General features: G+C 38.1%; 1 protein-coding gene across 27 annotated transcripts; it reads right to left on the reverse strand.

Moving 5' to 3' along the window:
- On the reverse strand, nucleotides 1–11083 carry LOC8055574 (uncharacterized protein At4g33100). 27 transcript variants are annotated; one of them, XR_002449802.1, is made up of 12 exons: nucleotides 10636–11083; nucleotides 8323–8448; nucleotides 8090–8140; nucleotides 7675–7699; nucleotides 7397–7551; nucleotides 7177–7221; nucleotides 6933–7017; nucleotides 6602–6673; nucleotides 5655–5763; nucleotides 3704–5532; nucleotides 3567–3617; nucleotides 2091–2212 (listed from the first exon to the last, which is right to left on the reverse strand). XR_002449802.1 is itself a non-coding variant. In XM_021452619.1 (10 exons), the coding sequence occupies exons 1-7, from the start codon at nucleotides 11055–11057 to the stop codon at nucleotides 6978–6980; spliced, it is 855 nt and encodes a 284-aa protein (XP_021308294.1). In that variant the 5' UTR covers nucleotides 11058–11083; the 3' UTR covers nucleotides 5263–5532; nucleotides 5655–5763; nucleotides 6602–6673; nucleotides 6933–6977. The 27 variants fall into 27 exon arrangements, 10 of the variants coding, with proteins under 10 accessions (XP_002462274.1, XP_021308294.1, XP_021308293.1 ...); XR_002449792.1 differs by lacking the exon at nucleotides 7675–7699 and adding an exon at nucleotides 8612–8735 and having other exon boundaries at nucleotides 8323–8532; XR_002449793.1 differs by lacking the exon at nucleotides 7675–7699 and adding an exon at nucleotides 8612–8735 and having other exon boundaries at nucleotides 2092–2212.

Raw genomic sequence — 14010 nt, forward strand, 5'->3', positions numbered from 1 at the left:
TAAATAACAGTGTACCTTTATTAAGTAGAACATACAAGACCTAGAAAAGAAAATAGAAGGTTTTGAACACTTAGAAGGGTGGAAAAGATCTCCCATCAATTTTTTTGGTTACCCTAACAACACCATCAGAAACTAACGTCTTGAAAACAATACCATGTCCGAAACCTTATTACTCAACAAACTCTGCTAAAAGCAAAGCCATCGATGAAACAACGTTCTTCAACTTGTACAGCTCTACAGCTGATTCTATTCTCAATTCTTACAATGTTTTCAGATAGCAGGGTACATCATTCTGACACAAATCTTGTTCGCAAACACCAGCTCAATTTAAGTGTTACATGATCAGGGGCCTCACAAGTGTCAAGATTAAAGGAGTTTCTAGTTCATCTACCAAGGTTCCCTAAGTCAAACATGGCATGTGGTAAACCGGAGACTGTTATTTTGTAGTTCCTTGTCCTGAGGGAGGGTCAGCCTCAGGCCTGGTATAAAATGCAGAAGTTTCTGCGTCCAGTAGGATTTGCTTCAGATGTTTGTCTTCCAGATGTTCCTGGAAACAATGAAAATGTCGACAGTCAGCCATTATGAGAGAGAGAGAGAGAGAGAGAGAATAAAGGAATAGAACATAGACTCAGAGGTTAATGTGATGAGAGGCAGTGTCCATGTAAAATCAGAGGAAAGTTTGGCTCATGTTTAACACGACTCATACAAACATCCACCAATAATAATTACTTCTGTCAGAGGGAAAGAGATTTGGAACTCAATCCCTGAACATAGTTATTCCAGTAATAACTATCCCAAAAGATGCAGGACAGCAGTAATTCAGTATGGCAGTCAAATACTCCCACCATTCAAAGCATATAAGCCGTGTGTAGTTGGCATGATCTTCAACATTACATTTGGAATTCCCTTTGATACAATTAAACCAAATTATTTATAGAAACAAAGCATTCTCACAGGAAAGTCCTTTCAACATGAATATAACGGTTCTACTTTTGAATCACAAAACATATATATTGTTGACTAATAGATGATAAAAGAAAAAAACAAAGTTCAGTGCAAGTAGACAAATATCACAGATATAGATCGATTTTCAACGCTGCAGTAAATCAGTAATCAGTCCATTTTCTTTGAAAGATTTAACCAGTCCATCAATTTCACTGCCAAGAACATTTGACTCTAACAACTGGTTGGTGGTTATTTCTATGTCCAATTGTAATCATAAATTGGTAATGTGGCTTACTGTGATATAACCATGTAGTTTATAGTGGTGGTATCAGGCGATGAGCAGTGTTGGCTCTATGACCTTTTCAATACATAGTGCACAGACTACTGAAAAGAGTTCTTCGAAGAAAATAGAGTTAGTCATTTGAAAGTTAATCTAGTTGGTCATGTTGAGAATTTTGCTTGCTCATCACAAACGAATCATTCAACTAAATTCAAGTTTCTCAATTTGATCCCCTGGACCAAATTGAGAACACATACGAAAACGTTTTTGTTGATTCACGAAAAGGTTGCTTGGAAATCGTGATAATAGTGCTCCTAAATTGCAGTAACTACGTGACCAACGATCTATCTACAAGAAAACATCCTGCTCTAGATCTTGCCGCCAACTCCATTGAAGAATCCAGGCCTAAGCTACGACAACAGTGCCGAGTACAATCCCTTCTTCCAACGAGTACACCCACCCCCTAGCCCCTATTGGATTGGGGCGCCATCACATTCAAGAACAGCGCCCTTGCGAAAAAACTGGGATCCTTAACGAGACCAGCCCAACAATACAATAAGATGAGCCGTGATCCTGCGGCCAGGGAGCAAGTAGATGCAAGCAAGGGGCGGAGGCAGGAGAAGCGCGGGCGAGGGGGGGAGATGGGTTACCTCGAGGCAGGCGCGGTACTTGTGCCAGTGGTCGGCGCAGTCGTCCCTCTGCCACTGCCCCTTGGCGAACTTCTCCGCGTACCACCGGTTGAAGCACTCGTGGTACGCGGTGCGCAGCTCGGAGCACGCGGCCGCCGCCTTTGAGGGCGCGGACGGCGTCGCCGACGAAGATGATTTGCTCCGGCCGAACACCATGCTTGGGGAAGTCGGATTGCGACGCTGGCGTACGCTGACTCGCTTGCTCCTCTCGCGTGTTGGGAGTAACAATTTGGCCCAACAGCCCAGCGTTACTTCAGGTTGGGCCAAAAATTCACATGTAGAAGTAGGTGCTAGTATTCTGGAGGAAAAAGTCTACTTTAGGAACTTTCGCGAAAGTCTGATTTTCATCCCTAAACTCTAAAATCAGACAAAATACATCCTTCAACTTTTAAACCGTGCACATTACATCCTTGACCTGGTTTTAAAAGCGGTTTTACCTTTTTCTTTTTATTTATTTTGGCTGATTTTTTTGAAAAATCACAGTAAATCACATAAAAAATCATAAAATAGAAAACTCAATTTTGTTGGACTTCTGATCAGTAGATCTACACATTGAATATATAATATAGTATGTTCTAGTACAAATTTTTTTGATGCATCTTTAGATCTATGTTTTTCTGTAATTAATTAGACTAATTATAGCTACATTGTCTATGGTCTAATTGTGATGAAATTTATATGGTGAGCTAATTATTCTATGTTTGAGTTATAGTAAAAATTTTATACTCATTGAATCATGTATTACTTAGTTATATATTTATTTAGGTTTATGCTTGTTAAATTATAATAAATCTATAACTAAGTTATACATGATCTAATGAGTATGTATTTTTTACCATAGTTTAAACATATAATAATTAGTCTAACATAAAAAATTCACCACAATTAGACCATACAAACTATAGCTATGAATTATTCTAATTAATTATAGAAAAAACAGTTCTAAAGCTAAAAAAAAATTGTACTAAAGCATACTATATTATATGTTCACTATGTAGATCTACTTATCTAGAGTCCAACAAAATCAAATTTACTATTTTATGAACTTTATGTGATTTACTATAATTTTACAAATATTCAGCAAAAATAAATAAAAATGAAAAAGACAAAATTGCCTTCAAAACCGCTCATAACCATGTCAGGGACGTAATATGCATGGTTTTAAAAATTGAGGGATGTATTTTACCCGGTTTTGAAGTTCAGAGATGAAAAATAAACTTTTGCAAAACTTGAGGGACATAAAGTGGACTTCTTCCTATTGACAAAATATGAGGTGGAAACTAATTTAAGAATACATATTTTGATCATTCAAAAATTTTTGAAACTTGGCATATTCATAGTCCATACAAATATGTGCTTATATGCAAAATCTGGAATTTAAACTCACTTAAAAGATTCATACGAAAATGGTAAATTTTAGGTCTATGTGCACTAAAAGATAAAATTCCTAGATTTCGTCATTTAGTGTGAACCTCATTTTTTTATGATTTTTTCAGTTTGAGTTTACATCTCAACTTTTTCGTGTGATTATATGTATGCACTATGAATATACAAAATTTTATTTTTTTTAATGATCAAATAAGTTTTTTGAATTGGTTTTTACATTTCACATAGTAGGTGGATTTCACCACAAATTTCGCCTAGAGCCATACCCGCCTTTGATGCTTCCTATTTCCTTTCCTTTGTGTTGTTGCCGCTAATTTCTGTTTTACACGTAAGGGGTTATTTTGATATACATGTATTTACCTTAATCCATATATGTTAGAGTGGATTGGGATGAAATCTATACCTAATGTATTAAAGAGCCAAATTAATGCCAAATATAATTTTCGTCTGATCCTCCCGCATTCACCTTTTCCTTCACTTCTAAGTTTCGAGACCAGTACAAGCTGAAGGAGTTTTCCATATTGTACCGCGAGATGCAAGAGGAGCGAATTTAGGCCACCCTACATCAGAGCGAGATCAAAACAAGAACATTGATCAAGTTGGGACCAAATCGAAAACATCATAGACAACTACCAAATCAAAATGAAGCATATTGAGACATAAATCAAGTATATGCCAGTGGGCGAAATCAAATTTAAGCCAAGACCAAACTGCAAATCCCTAAGCCCCCTAATAGTGAGCATGCGGAACCTCTAGGAGGCTGAGATGGAGGAGTGCTCCATGTGCTAGCGAACAATGGTAGTCTCCCGTGACGTCACACTTAATTTTGCTTCATCAGAGGAGAGTTTTTCTGACCGCTCTACAGAATAGAGCCAATGTAACACCCTCCTTTCCATATTGTGAGACTACATATCTAGAAAATCTAGAATGCCTTACAATTTGGAACAGAGAGAGTAAATCATAAGTCAACTCTTAGTATTAGGTGTTATTGTACTTTTGTTGCCTCAGAACAAATAAACTTCTAAAGTTTATTCTAACTGGATCAATCTATATTAAGTTTGATCAAATTTTTAGATGAAAATACAAACATTTTTTACAGTAAATTAGTATCATCATGTACACTATAAATATACTTTATTTATTTGCGGCCATAAGTAGTGGTAATTTGTTACAGAGCTAGTCAAATTCAAAACAACTTGATTTGAGACAAGTCTTCAAGTTGTTTTATTTTGGATTGGTGGAATATGTGATTCCATCTGTATTGCCTTCTTTTGTTATTGTTACTATGGTCAGGTAGTCAGCTACATATAACAAATCTTTTTCTGTTTATTTTAATTCTTTTTGGTAGGTACCCTAAAAAATTTGCTTCCACAAAATATGTTGTTTATGACAAAAAAAAAGCTTGGTCAAATCTTATAAGAACTATAAACATCAATACTATTACATTGTCATTGTTTCGAAACGTGTAAGTTATATGTACAAATTTGTATTCTATCTCTTAAATAGTTAAATTTAAAGAATTTTAGAAATATGTTCTAGAAAAATAGTGACCAAACATATGCATAGAACATGCAATGCCGAACATATAAAGTTTTCTAACAGGAGCCAGTCTATTTTTTTTTCTTTTATGAAACTAACAAATTTGTAGCTAGCTACATCCAAATCCATAGAGGAGTAAAATAAATTGGGCGCAGTGCCGGGCCTTTTGCGCTGTATTTGTACTAGTACATCGCGCGCGCCCTTGCGCGCGTGGCCAATTGGGTTATTGATGGATTACAATAGATTAATAGGGTATATATGTTATATAAATAAACTATAAAATGTCTGAAACGGTGAGGACAATTAGATAAAGACATTAGGCACTGTCTGCCGCATATGCAAAAGTCAGACATACATACAACTAGCCGAAACCCCGAGCGTTGCCGCGGGTGTAATTCAGCAAGTTGGATAGAAGCAAGCATGTGGTGTATGGCTACAACATCATGATTCAAAAAAATGGCATCGTAAATGGTCAAAAGATGGTTACATGGATATAAGATTCGTCATCACACATGTTGAAAGTAATAGTTCTACTCATGGTAAAGAAAAGAAAATAATTGCACTCTATTCGTGTTTCTATCTTTTTAAGCATCGAAAAGCAGGGCACTCCAATCTTATTGTAAACTAAGCAGTACTTGCACCTCTTTGTGGTGAAACCCAACAACAGCTGTTGAATCAGGAATGCAGGGTGTTCTGTTTTGGCATAGAAGAAGCGGGTTACACAGAAAATATGCAAAGTAAAATTAGAAACAAAAGCAAATATTCGAGAGATTTACAGACATGCAATAGTAGAGGAAAATGTTAAAAGAACGTACCTTAGCAGCAGTGGAAGAAGGGAACTGTGGGTGGTAGAAGTATTATAGACGCATTCATTTGCAAGAAGAGGAGTAGATGGTTTCCTTTTTGTTTCAGTCTTCAAAGCAACTGCACATCAGAACTAAAGAATCAATATAATTGGAAGCAGTTGGAGCTTGGCTGCTGCAGCAAGCAATGAAAGGAAAATATTTAGTGTTTCCTAGTTTCCAAATCATCTCTGTGGTGGCCTACCAAGTCCCAACAGTAGTACTACAGAAATGAATGACTTCCAATTATAAAGACGTTAAGACATGGTAAGCATCGAGCTCATTTTCTCTCCCGTTTTACTATTAATATAAGTCTGATTGTCGCATGAAGCCTTATTATGCATTCGCATTGCAAACAACCCAAGTGAATTTTTTGTGTAGCTGCAGCAACAAACTTTAGAACCGTGAAACCCACATAGAAGGAAGTGTGAACATTTATCTTGCCTACACCTGATCAGAAGGCAGAGAAAGGGGTAGTTCCATTCAGCAAAAGGTTTGCAGCAAGGATTTTGTATGGTGACGTGCAAACTTCTGTCTAGGGAGGAATTTATAAGACGTTTTGGAATACCAGGTTGTAGCAAGGTAAGTGGAATCAAAAGCAGAATGGAAGTGGGTGTTTTTTTTGTGAAATAATGGTTGGCTTACCTAAAATCAGAAATCGAGGAAGTACACAGATACTAATGCACTATTTCAATTAGAAATGTTGGATGTGCATGGGTACTCATCGTAGTACCAAAACAGTAAGGGTTGCACACTAAAATACATAGATATACTACATGTTTGACCAATACATAATTTATTAATTGGGCCACTAAAAAATTGTGGCATAGTATAATTTTGTAGAAGATTTGCTGAATCAGTAAAATAGAGTGAAATTGGTGACATCAAAGGATCATGTCACTTCAATTTAGTAGGCCTACCTTTTTAAGAGCACATACTGTGGTGGTACAATTCCATTCTGTTCCAGTTTGAGATATATAGAAGCCTTCCTACTACACAATAAAAGTAAAGGTGATAATCTGATCAGTTGCCAAAAATATAGTCGTCCTACAACATGGAACTATTTCTCTTATACATTAGCACAACATTCAGAAGGTCTAGATTGGTGCTGAAAGAGCTGAACTCAACATTCCACAGCCATGAAACTATTTCTGTAGTCACTGAGTTTGAATAATTTAAATCTAGTATGTGCCCCTACATATGAAATTGAAACAATTAGAATGTACTGAAGCAGGGGGAAAATTATAGTACCTTAATATCAGTGGAAACAGGGAACTGTGGGTAGTGACAGAAGCATTATTGTGGAATCGCAGGCAGATGACAATATCTTGCGACACTAATAGCATAGAAGAAGTTATTTAGTGCACCTACTAAATCATGTAAATTAACCACAATACAGCCATTACCTTGTGACCTGTTACCCACATAGACCGTGAAATTTAAACATTGAAGACAAGTAACAGAGATGCACTACTTAAATTGTAGAATGAAATACCTGTTCATCTAGCAGGCAATAAGGACATAGAGTGAAGCCATACAACTGCTATAGCAAAAGGGAGCCCATTTGGTGACAATTAGTAGCAGGAATAGCATACAAATGTAGTAGGTATATAGAACAACAACAAATGATTTAAAGAGAATAGTAATCAACGCTCTTAGTTTATTACTGAAAATTGAAAAGGAAAAAGGAATTGATTTGCTGAACAAATCCTCACCTTCGTGAATAGGAAGAGTGAACTAGCAGGTTTCTTATCAGGCAATTTCACATCATCATATTTGTTGCTATAAGGATCATTTACAACAATCCATATCCCATCCTGAAGACCTTGCCGACCCCACTTCGCACTGGCATAAATCCATAGACGCATTCCTGTAAGGCTTCAAAGGTGACCTGCCTCAGTTTCGGAAACAGTAAATAAAATGGCATAGCAAATGATCAACTTCGTGGAGATGTGAGAACTCCTTCAGTGGTAGAAGTAAGGCCAGCTCTTACATTAATGGTGCAATACCAGGAGAAACTGCAGATGAAATGGCATAGCAATAAAATAACTTATTTTATTCAGCTAACTACATAACAATGTTTAGGACAAGGCTACAAGGCAGACAAAAAACCCCAAGAACATCAGGTTAGAAAATTGTATGTGTCCTCATCATATCATGGACATGCATGTATAGCTCCAAAGGACACACGTCGTGCTACAGAAGAGTTGCAGGGTATTTCTAAATCATATATAGGTTAAATAACAGTGTTATCGCAGAACAAATTTTGCAACCTATTATCAGGTAGAGCTCTGTCAAATAGGCTGTGTATTGTACTGTTAGATCCAGCTTTACTCTATTCAAACGACAAAGCAAAGAGCAAGGCTATGTATTAGGAAAAGGATTATATAGAATCTGAATGGGCTCACCCCAAAAACAGCCACCATGTTGTACCATGAGAAGGGCCCTGATCAATGAAGCTGCACAAAAAAAATCCAGAAGTTTGTCAGTAGCTTTGACAACCAAAACGGTACCTAGCAACATAGAACCCAAACTCTAGGCAGGCCTTTCGAATTCAATCGAAACAAAAATTTAGTCACAATATAATAGCAGTCAATGTGGCCTAATCCGGGAGAAAAAAAATAAAAAGACCAAAGCATACCTTTTACATTGACATGGCTCTGATAATGACTCATCAGACACATGGTATGGGAACGCAATAGACTCTTGGATCAGTAGTGTAGCTAGGCAAAAAAAGCTGATCTTCGTGCATCCTATTTGCTGACAACTACAAAATTAGTATGACAAAGGCATTGGCATCATTATCAAAGCACAACACCAATCGCAATCCAATAGACCACAACATTTGTGCCTGAGCAATCAAAGACATATCTCACTATTTGTTTCTGCAAAGCACGTGACAATGAAGGGAAATTTTACTCTAGACAGACCAGGTTATCATGTTTCGAAGAAGAATTGTGCAAGCAAAGTGGTTGATAAGAACTCAACATCTATTGTCCTAGCTTGTTGTCTTTCATCCCATCATCTGTCCATCATTGAGATACTCATCTATTTCTACAACAAATGAAGCAGAAAAAGATGTCCCCACTTGAGAAAACCTTATGATCCAGACCTATTGACTGTACCATGGAGAGAAAAAGAAGGAAACTTAGAATGAATGTACATGGCAAATTTAAAATAACTTCCCATCATTCAGATTTGCTCTCGCCATTTGTTTGAACAATATCTGGTTTTATAATAACAACTTCCAATTAAGAAGTACATTAAACAGGACAAAACAATATTCCGATAGCACAAATTAAGGAAAAAGCATGTGGTTGTTTGTCTAACTGTGCCATGCATAGGCACACAAAAGTGAACTAAGTAGCAATAAATAGAAGAACAAAATGAAGTTGTCATATTTATCTGAATAAGCAAGTACCGTAACTTTGGAAACTAATTTTATAGTTATTTACTGAGGCTGCAATACAGGCTAAAAAGAATGGAGGATGAAAGCATGAGCTGCTAACCTGAACAGCAGCTAAAACATGAAATCCTCGCTGTTAACAGAACTATTAGAAATGTAGTGTGTTGATTAGTGCTTTGACAGCAAGTAGACTTAACCAAGCTACGCGGACTTCAACATGTAAAGAAAGTAAAACTGTAATAACCCCCCACAAAAGCTATTTTAAAATGAAATTAGCTACAAATTTTAGGGCTACATGTAACGATAAGTCATTAGGATTTAATAATTTTGACAGAAAAGGTGATGTTTATGATTAATAACATACAAAACTTTAATGGCGGAGCTCCCTCTAATATTTAAGAATTGTGATGGTTGAAACATAAATGATAGAGGTCCACACATTCCAACACTTATTTACCATTAAGGAGGTTAGGAGCAGGGGTTATAGCTACAATTCTTGAAGGATGAAAAATTATGCAACCTGAAAGCATGATTACACTTACAAAAAGATAAATATCATAAGACAGAGAGGTCATGCATGTGGCAATGTGGCATGTATCAATCAGGAAGCATGGATAAACATGGATAAACATTGATCATTTTTACATATTGTAAAATGGGCCCACCAAGTTCCTTCTACATGTGTATGCATGCTTGCAGCATGTATCTAAGTAATTTGAAGGCTAACTAATTAAAATTTTCCATGTTGGTACATAGCCTAGACTGCAGCAGGCAATTTTCAATATCCTTATCATCATCCTGACTCTATGAAGGCAAAGGGCAAAGGCTGAAAAATTGATACCAATTCAAGTACTTAATGTTATATTTTCTGGCATGACTGAGCAAGGAAAGGTTCATTGCATCACCTTGCATAATATATGTGGTAAATATAAAGCCCTAGATAACATAATAATAAGGAAGTTACCATAGCACTATGAAAACACACCTTTCCTTTGAAGAAGATAGAATGTGTATAAAATATAGAATCTACTCAAGAGGTAGTTGAATATGTTTGATGAACCACTCATATAAACTTATAAAAATCATAAGGTGAAGTTGAAATCTAAAAACGAAGTTAGGACCACTCTCATAATCTGTAGGTGAAAGAATTTACTAACTGAACACTTTGACAGTTCCAAAACGACATAGCTTTGTTCTGTGTCCACGGAGAAAAGCACCCTCCTTTTATTGCAAGACTAATATATTTCGTAGGATAAAAAAACATAAAGACAAAAGATAATCTTGGTAGAACTTTATTGCTCTAAAAGTTCATCCTTGTATTTTTTTTAAATGAACGTGCTCAAACATTTATAAAACAAGGTTCACAGTTAGGGGAACACAGAAGGCACTAATCTACAAAAGAAACAATTCATTACCACCTAGCAAACCTACCACAACCGCATGCTGAGCAGATTAGAAATCCGAAGAAAACAATCTTTGAATCTAGTAGACTAGACACTAAAGATCAAGCACAAATAGGGTAGGAGAAGTGCCCATATCCATCCATACCTGGTGGCTGAGCCTGTGCGCACTGAGAGAGAAGCGAGGAGGGGATGACTCGGCGTCGCCGCCGCTGCTGCAGAACCCTGGGTGGAGGGGCCAGCAACCGCCACATCCAGCTGCGGAGCTGAACCACCGGCGCAAAGGAAGAGGGCACGCGCAGCTGGGGTCCTCGAGCAGAAGCACCTAGGGTTTCCTGTAGCACAGGAGCACATGAGGAACGACGGAGGAGGAGGACGGGAAGAGGAGGAGGAGGAGGCAGATGAAGAGGCAGAGGAGGAGGAGGGCGCCCGCGGGGAGCCGCTCGCGGCCGGCGTCGGCGCCGTCGCCATCTCGTCGCCCCAGGCGTCTGGCATCGGGAGGAGACGGGAAGTGAAGAGTTTGGGAATGTTTTTTTTTGCTGAGATGAGGGGGGCTGTTTTTTTTCCCATCCCATGAACAGTAACACAGGACACGTGGACACGTCGGCTTCCGGCCGAGCGTAGGCGTCTTAATAAGAGTAAATAAATGCACTGAATCCAATAGAAAATACAGCCCTTTTTAAAAGATTCAGAGAAAATATGGCTACATATACAGCTTGCTAGCACATGGTACAGAATGAGCAACATCAGGCCTTGTTTAGTTCGCAAAAATTTTGTTTTTGGTTACTGTAGTACTGAAGCGCCCCTGGTAAACCAGGAACTCAAATGTGATACAATACTAGTCCCAGGAGGCTAGTAACACATTTATTACATCAGATAAGTTTCAGCGCAGTAGTCTCGGTAAGCGTGGACAAGGAAGACACGCTATAATAATAAGACACCAAAATACAACATAGGTCCAAAGGACCCAGAAACAAACGATATCACAATCGAACATCTGAAGAGTCACAATGCCACAGGCTTAGTTGGATGCAGACACGACCTTACTCGAACGCCACTTAGGGATCGAAGTCCGGATCTTCCTCTGTTTGATAAAGTAAGGGTGAGTACAAAGTACTCAGCAAATCCAACCTTACCCTACGGAAGGGGATAACAATATATATGCATATGGATAAATCAAGGATGAGGCTTAGTTTCATTTGCATAAAGCTATCTTTTTACACATGAAAGGTTTTATTTCACAAATACTGTTGTAAAAGACCTCTTTTCCACATATGATAGTATTTCTGAAAATGGGGGTTTGATCACAATTTTAAGTGTTGTTGAACCCTTGTTCCCACAACACAATGGCAGTCAACCATTTATTTCCAAAATCACACTCTCTCACATGTTTTCACTCATCCCAACCAGTCTAGTTGTTGAAACCAAACCATAACCCGTCCGAGACCGCAGACACGGCTATCCAGATAGATTTACACTCTGCAGAGGTTGTACACTTTTTCCACAAGTAGGATACCATAACTTACACCGTCGTGCAAGCATAGATCCATCAAAGTCATTACCCTCCATAGCTAAGTAATGGCGCTCACCACGGGAACACTAAGGCCACATCTCATGATACCACAATAATTCACAAAGCTCTTTTCATATATTTCCACAATTTCACATACATCACTTAGTGTCCCGTTGCACACCTGCCTCCAGGTGATTGCCATACTAACTAGAGGAATTTAGACTAAGCCTTTCCCATGCAAGGCGAGTGGTTGTACGATAAATGAGTTAGGCAAGATGAATCATCAACTCAGTCCTTAATCGAGACAAGACGGATATCTTCACGCTTAACCCCGCAAGGTATAAGCCACAACACCAGGGCATCCCAAAAGAGATCCCATCCGCCCCATCTCCATAGTAATCACATCTATAACTTGTTCATTAACCCTTTCATAATACCCACAATATATTTTCACCACTCACACCTTTTACTTTTAAAATCATTATATTTGAGAAAATATAGCGATGAGTATCCAGGATGAGTAACAAGTTCTAAGCATACTAAATAATAATATTTCTGTCATAGCATATTATTTGTTCCTAGGTTCGAACAAGACAATTACCGGGTAATATCAATTCAAGGATGGCTATTCAATAGGTTTTAACTAAGCAGCAAAAATACTTCGTACATATATCGTACATGCAATATTTAAAACGGCTTCTACGGGTTGTGTTTAAAAATAGGATCAATATGCATCAAAGGGGATCGGTTGGACTTGCCTCCGTCGGCGTCCTCGGCAAACTCCTGCTGACAGTCTGGGTCCTCGGCGTCAAACTCGCGGTACTCGTTTCCAACGTTCTCGTTTTCCGCCTCGTTCACTCCGTCAGCTAAAATACGCGACGAAAGACACAGACAACAGGCACAGATAAATAATTATATAAATTCAAATGAGCTCCAAAAATCATGAAATTAATATGGGAGATGGATCATGATTTTAGATGAATTTAGGAAAAAGAATTATTAAAATCAGAGTTAGCATGTGGTATTTGTGAAATGGCCGGAATTTAATCATGCGAAAAAAGCTAACGATGATTAAGAAATACATGCTTCACGAGATGAATTTTGGTTGGTAGTGCATGTTGCATGCATGCATGTACTATTTGGAGTTAATGCTTATGGCCCACACATGCATGGTTAGAGAGAAATTAGCAGGGGTCATTAGAGCTCTTCTGTATGTTATGGTTCTATTCGTGGAGTTCTTGGCTGTGAATCGGTACGGTCAAATACAAGGAAAAATACAGAAAAATACTACAGAAAGACAGAGAAGAGCAACGAGATGTTCATGAGTTGCTCACCTCGTCTTGCGACGACAGTCGAGCTCGGCTTGTGCGTATGGCCGTATACGGTATACGCGAAGTGAGAGCGAGTGAGCGAGTGAGTGAACGTGTTTCTCGGGTGGTGAGAGTGAGCACCCGAGGCTGGCTTTTTATAGGCCAAAACGCTCAGCTGCGTGCCATTAAAAATGCTACTGTAGCGCATGGTCGGTGCCTAATCACCGTGTCCTTGTATGCAGGTGCATGCAAATGGACGGTGGCATGTCCTACATGCATGCATGAGATATATATTCGTGTAGGTGCACTACTATGTTTTCTTGCATGTAAGTTTGCTGGTACTCGCTGTTATTTGTGCGCGAAAAATATGGATGGATTAGGTGGAGATACTATAGAGCTCAAATTATTTTATAGTTTTTGAAATATATTTTGAAAATAATTTTTAATGCGAGTGATTTTTGAATGTGAATTTTTGGGATGTTACAAGTACTTCTGTTTTTATTTGACAAATATTGTCCAATCACGGAGTAACTAGACTCAAAAGATTCATGTCACAAATTATAGATAAACTGAGCAATTAGTTTTTATTTTCGTCTATATTTAGTGCTCCATGTATGCGACCAAAGATTCGATGTGACGGGGAATCTCACTTGTTCACTTGTTGAGCGATATTTATACTAGCAGCTTTTTCCTCCTCTTC

The sequence above is a fragment of the Sorghum bicolor genome, chromosome 2 (genome assembly GCF_000003195.3).
Source record: "Sorghum bicolor cultivar BTx623 chromosome 2, Sorghum_bicolor_NCBIv3, whole genome shotgun sequence".
Classification (NCBI taxonomy): domain Eukaryota; kingdom Viridiplantae; phylum Streptophyta; class Magnoliopsida; order Poales; family Poaceae; genus Sorghum; species Sorghum bicolor.

Excerpts from the sequence above, each read along its gene's own strand:
- LOC8055574 (XM_021452614.1), bottom strand. The coding sequence starts at position 11,057 with ATGGGAAAAAAAACAGCCCCCCTCATCTCAGCAAAAAAAAACATTCCC. Across the intron at positions 7,560-8,089 it reads ACATGGTGGCTGTTTTTGGG|CCTTACAGGAATGCGTCTAT; the intron begins GTGAGCCCATTC and ends TCACCTTTGAAG. Across the intron at positions 7,018-7,176 it reads ATTGCCTGCTAGATGAACAG|TGTCGCAAGATATTGTCATC; the intron begins GTATTTCATTCT and ends CTATGCTATTAG.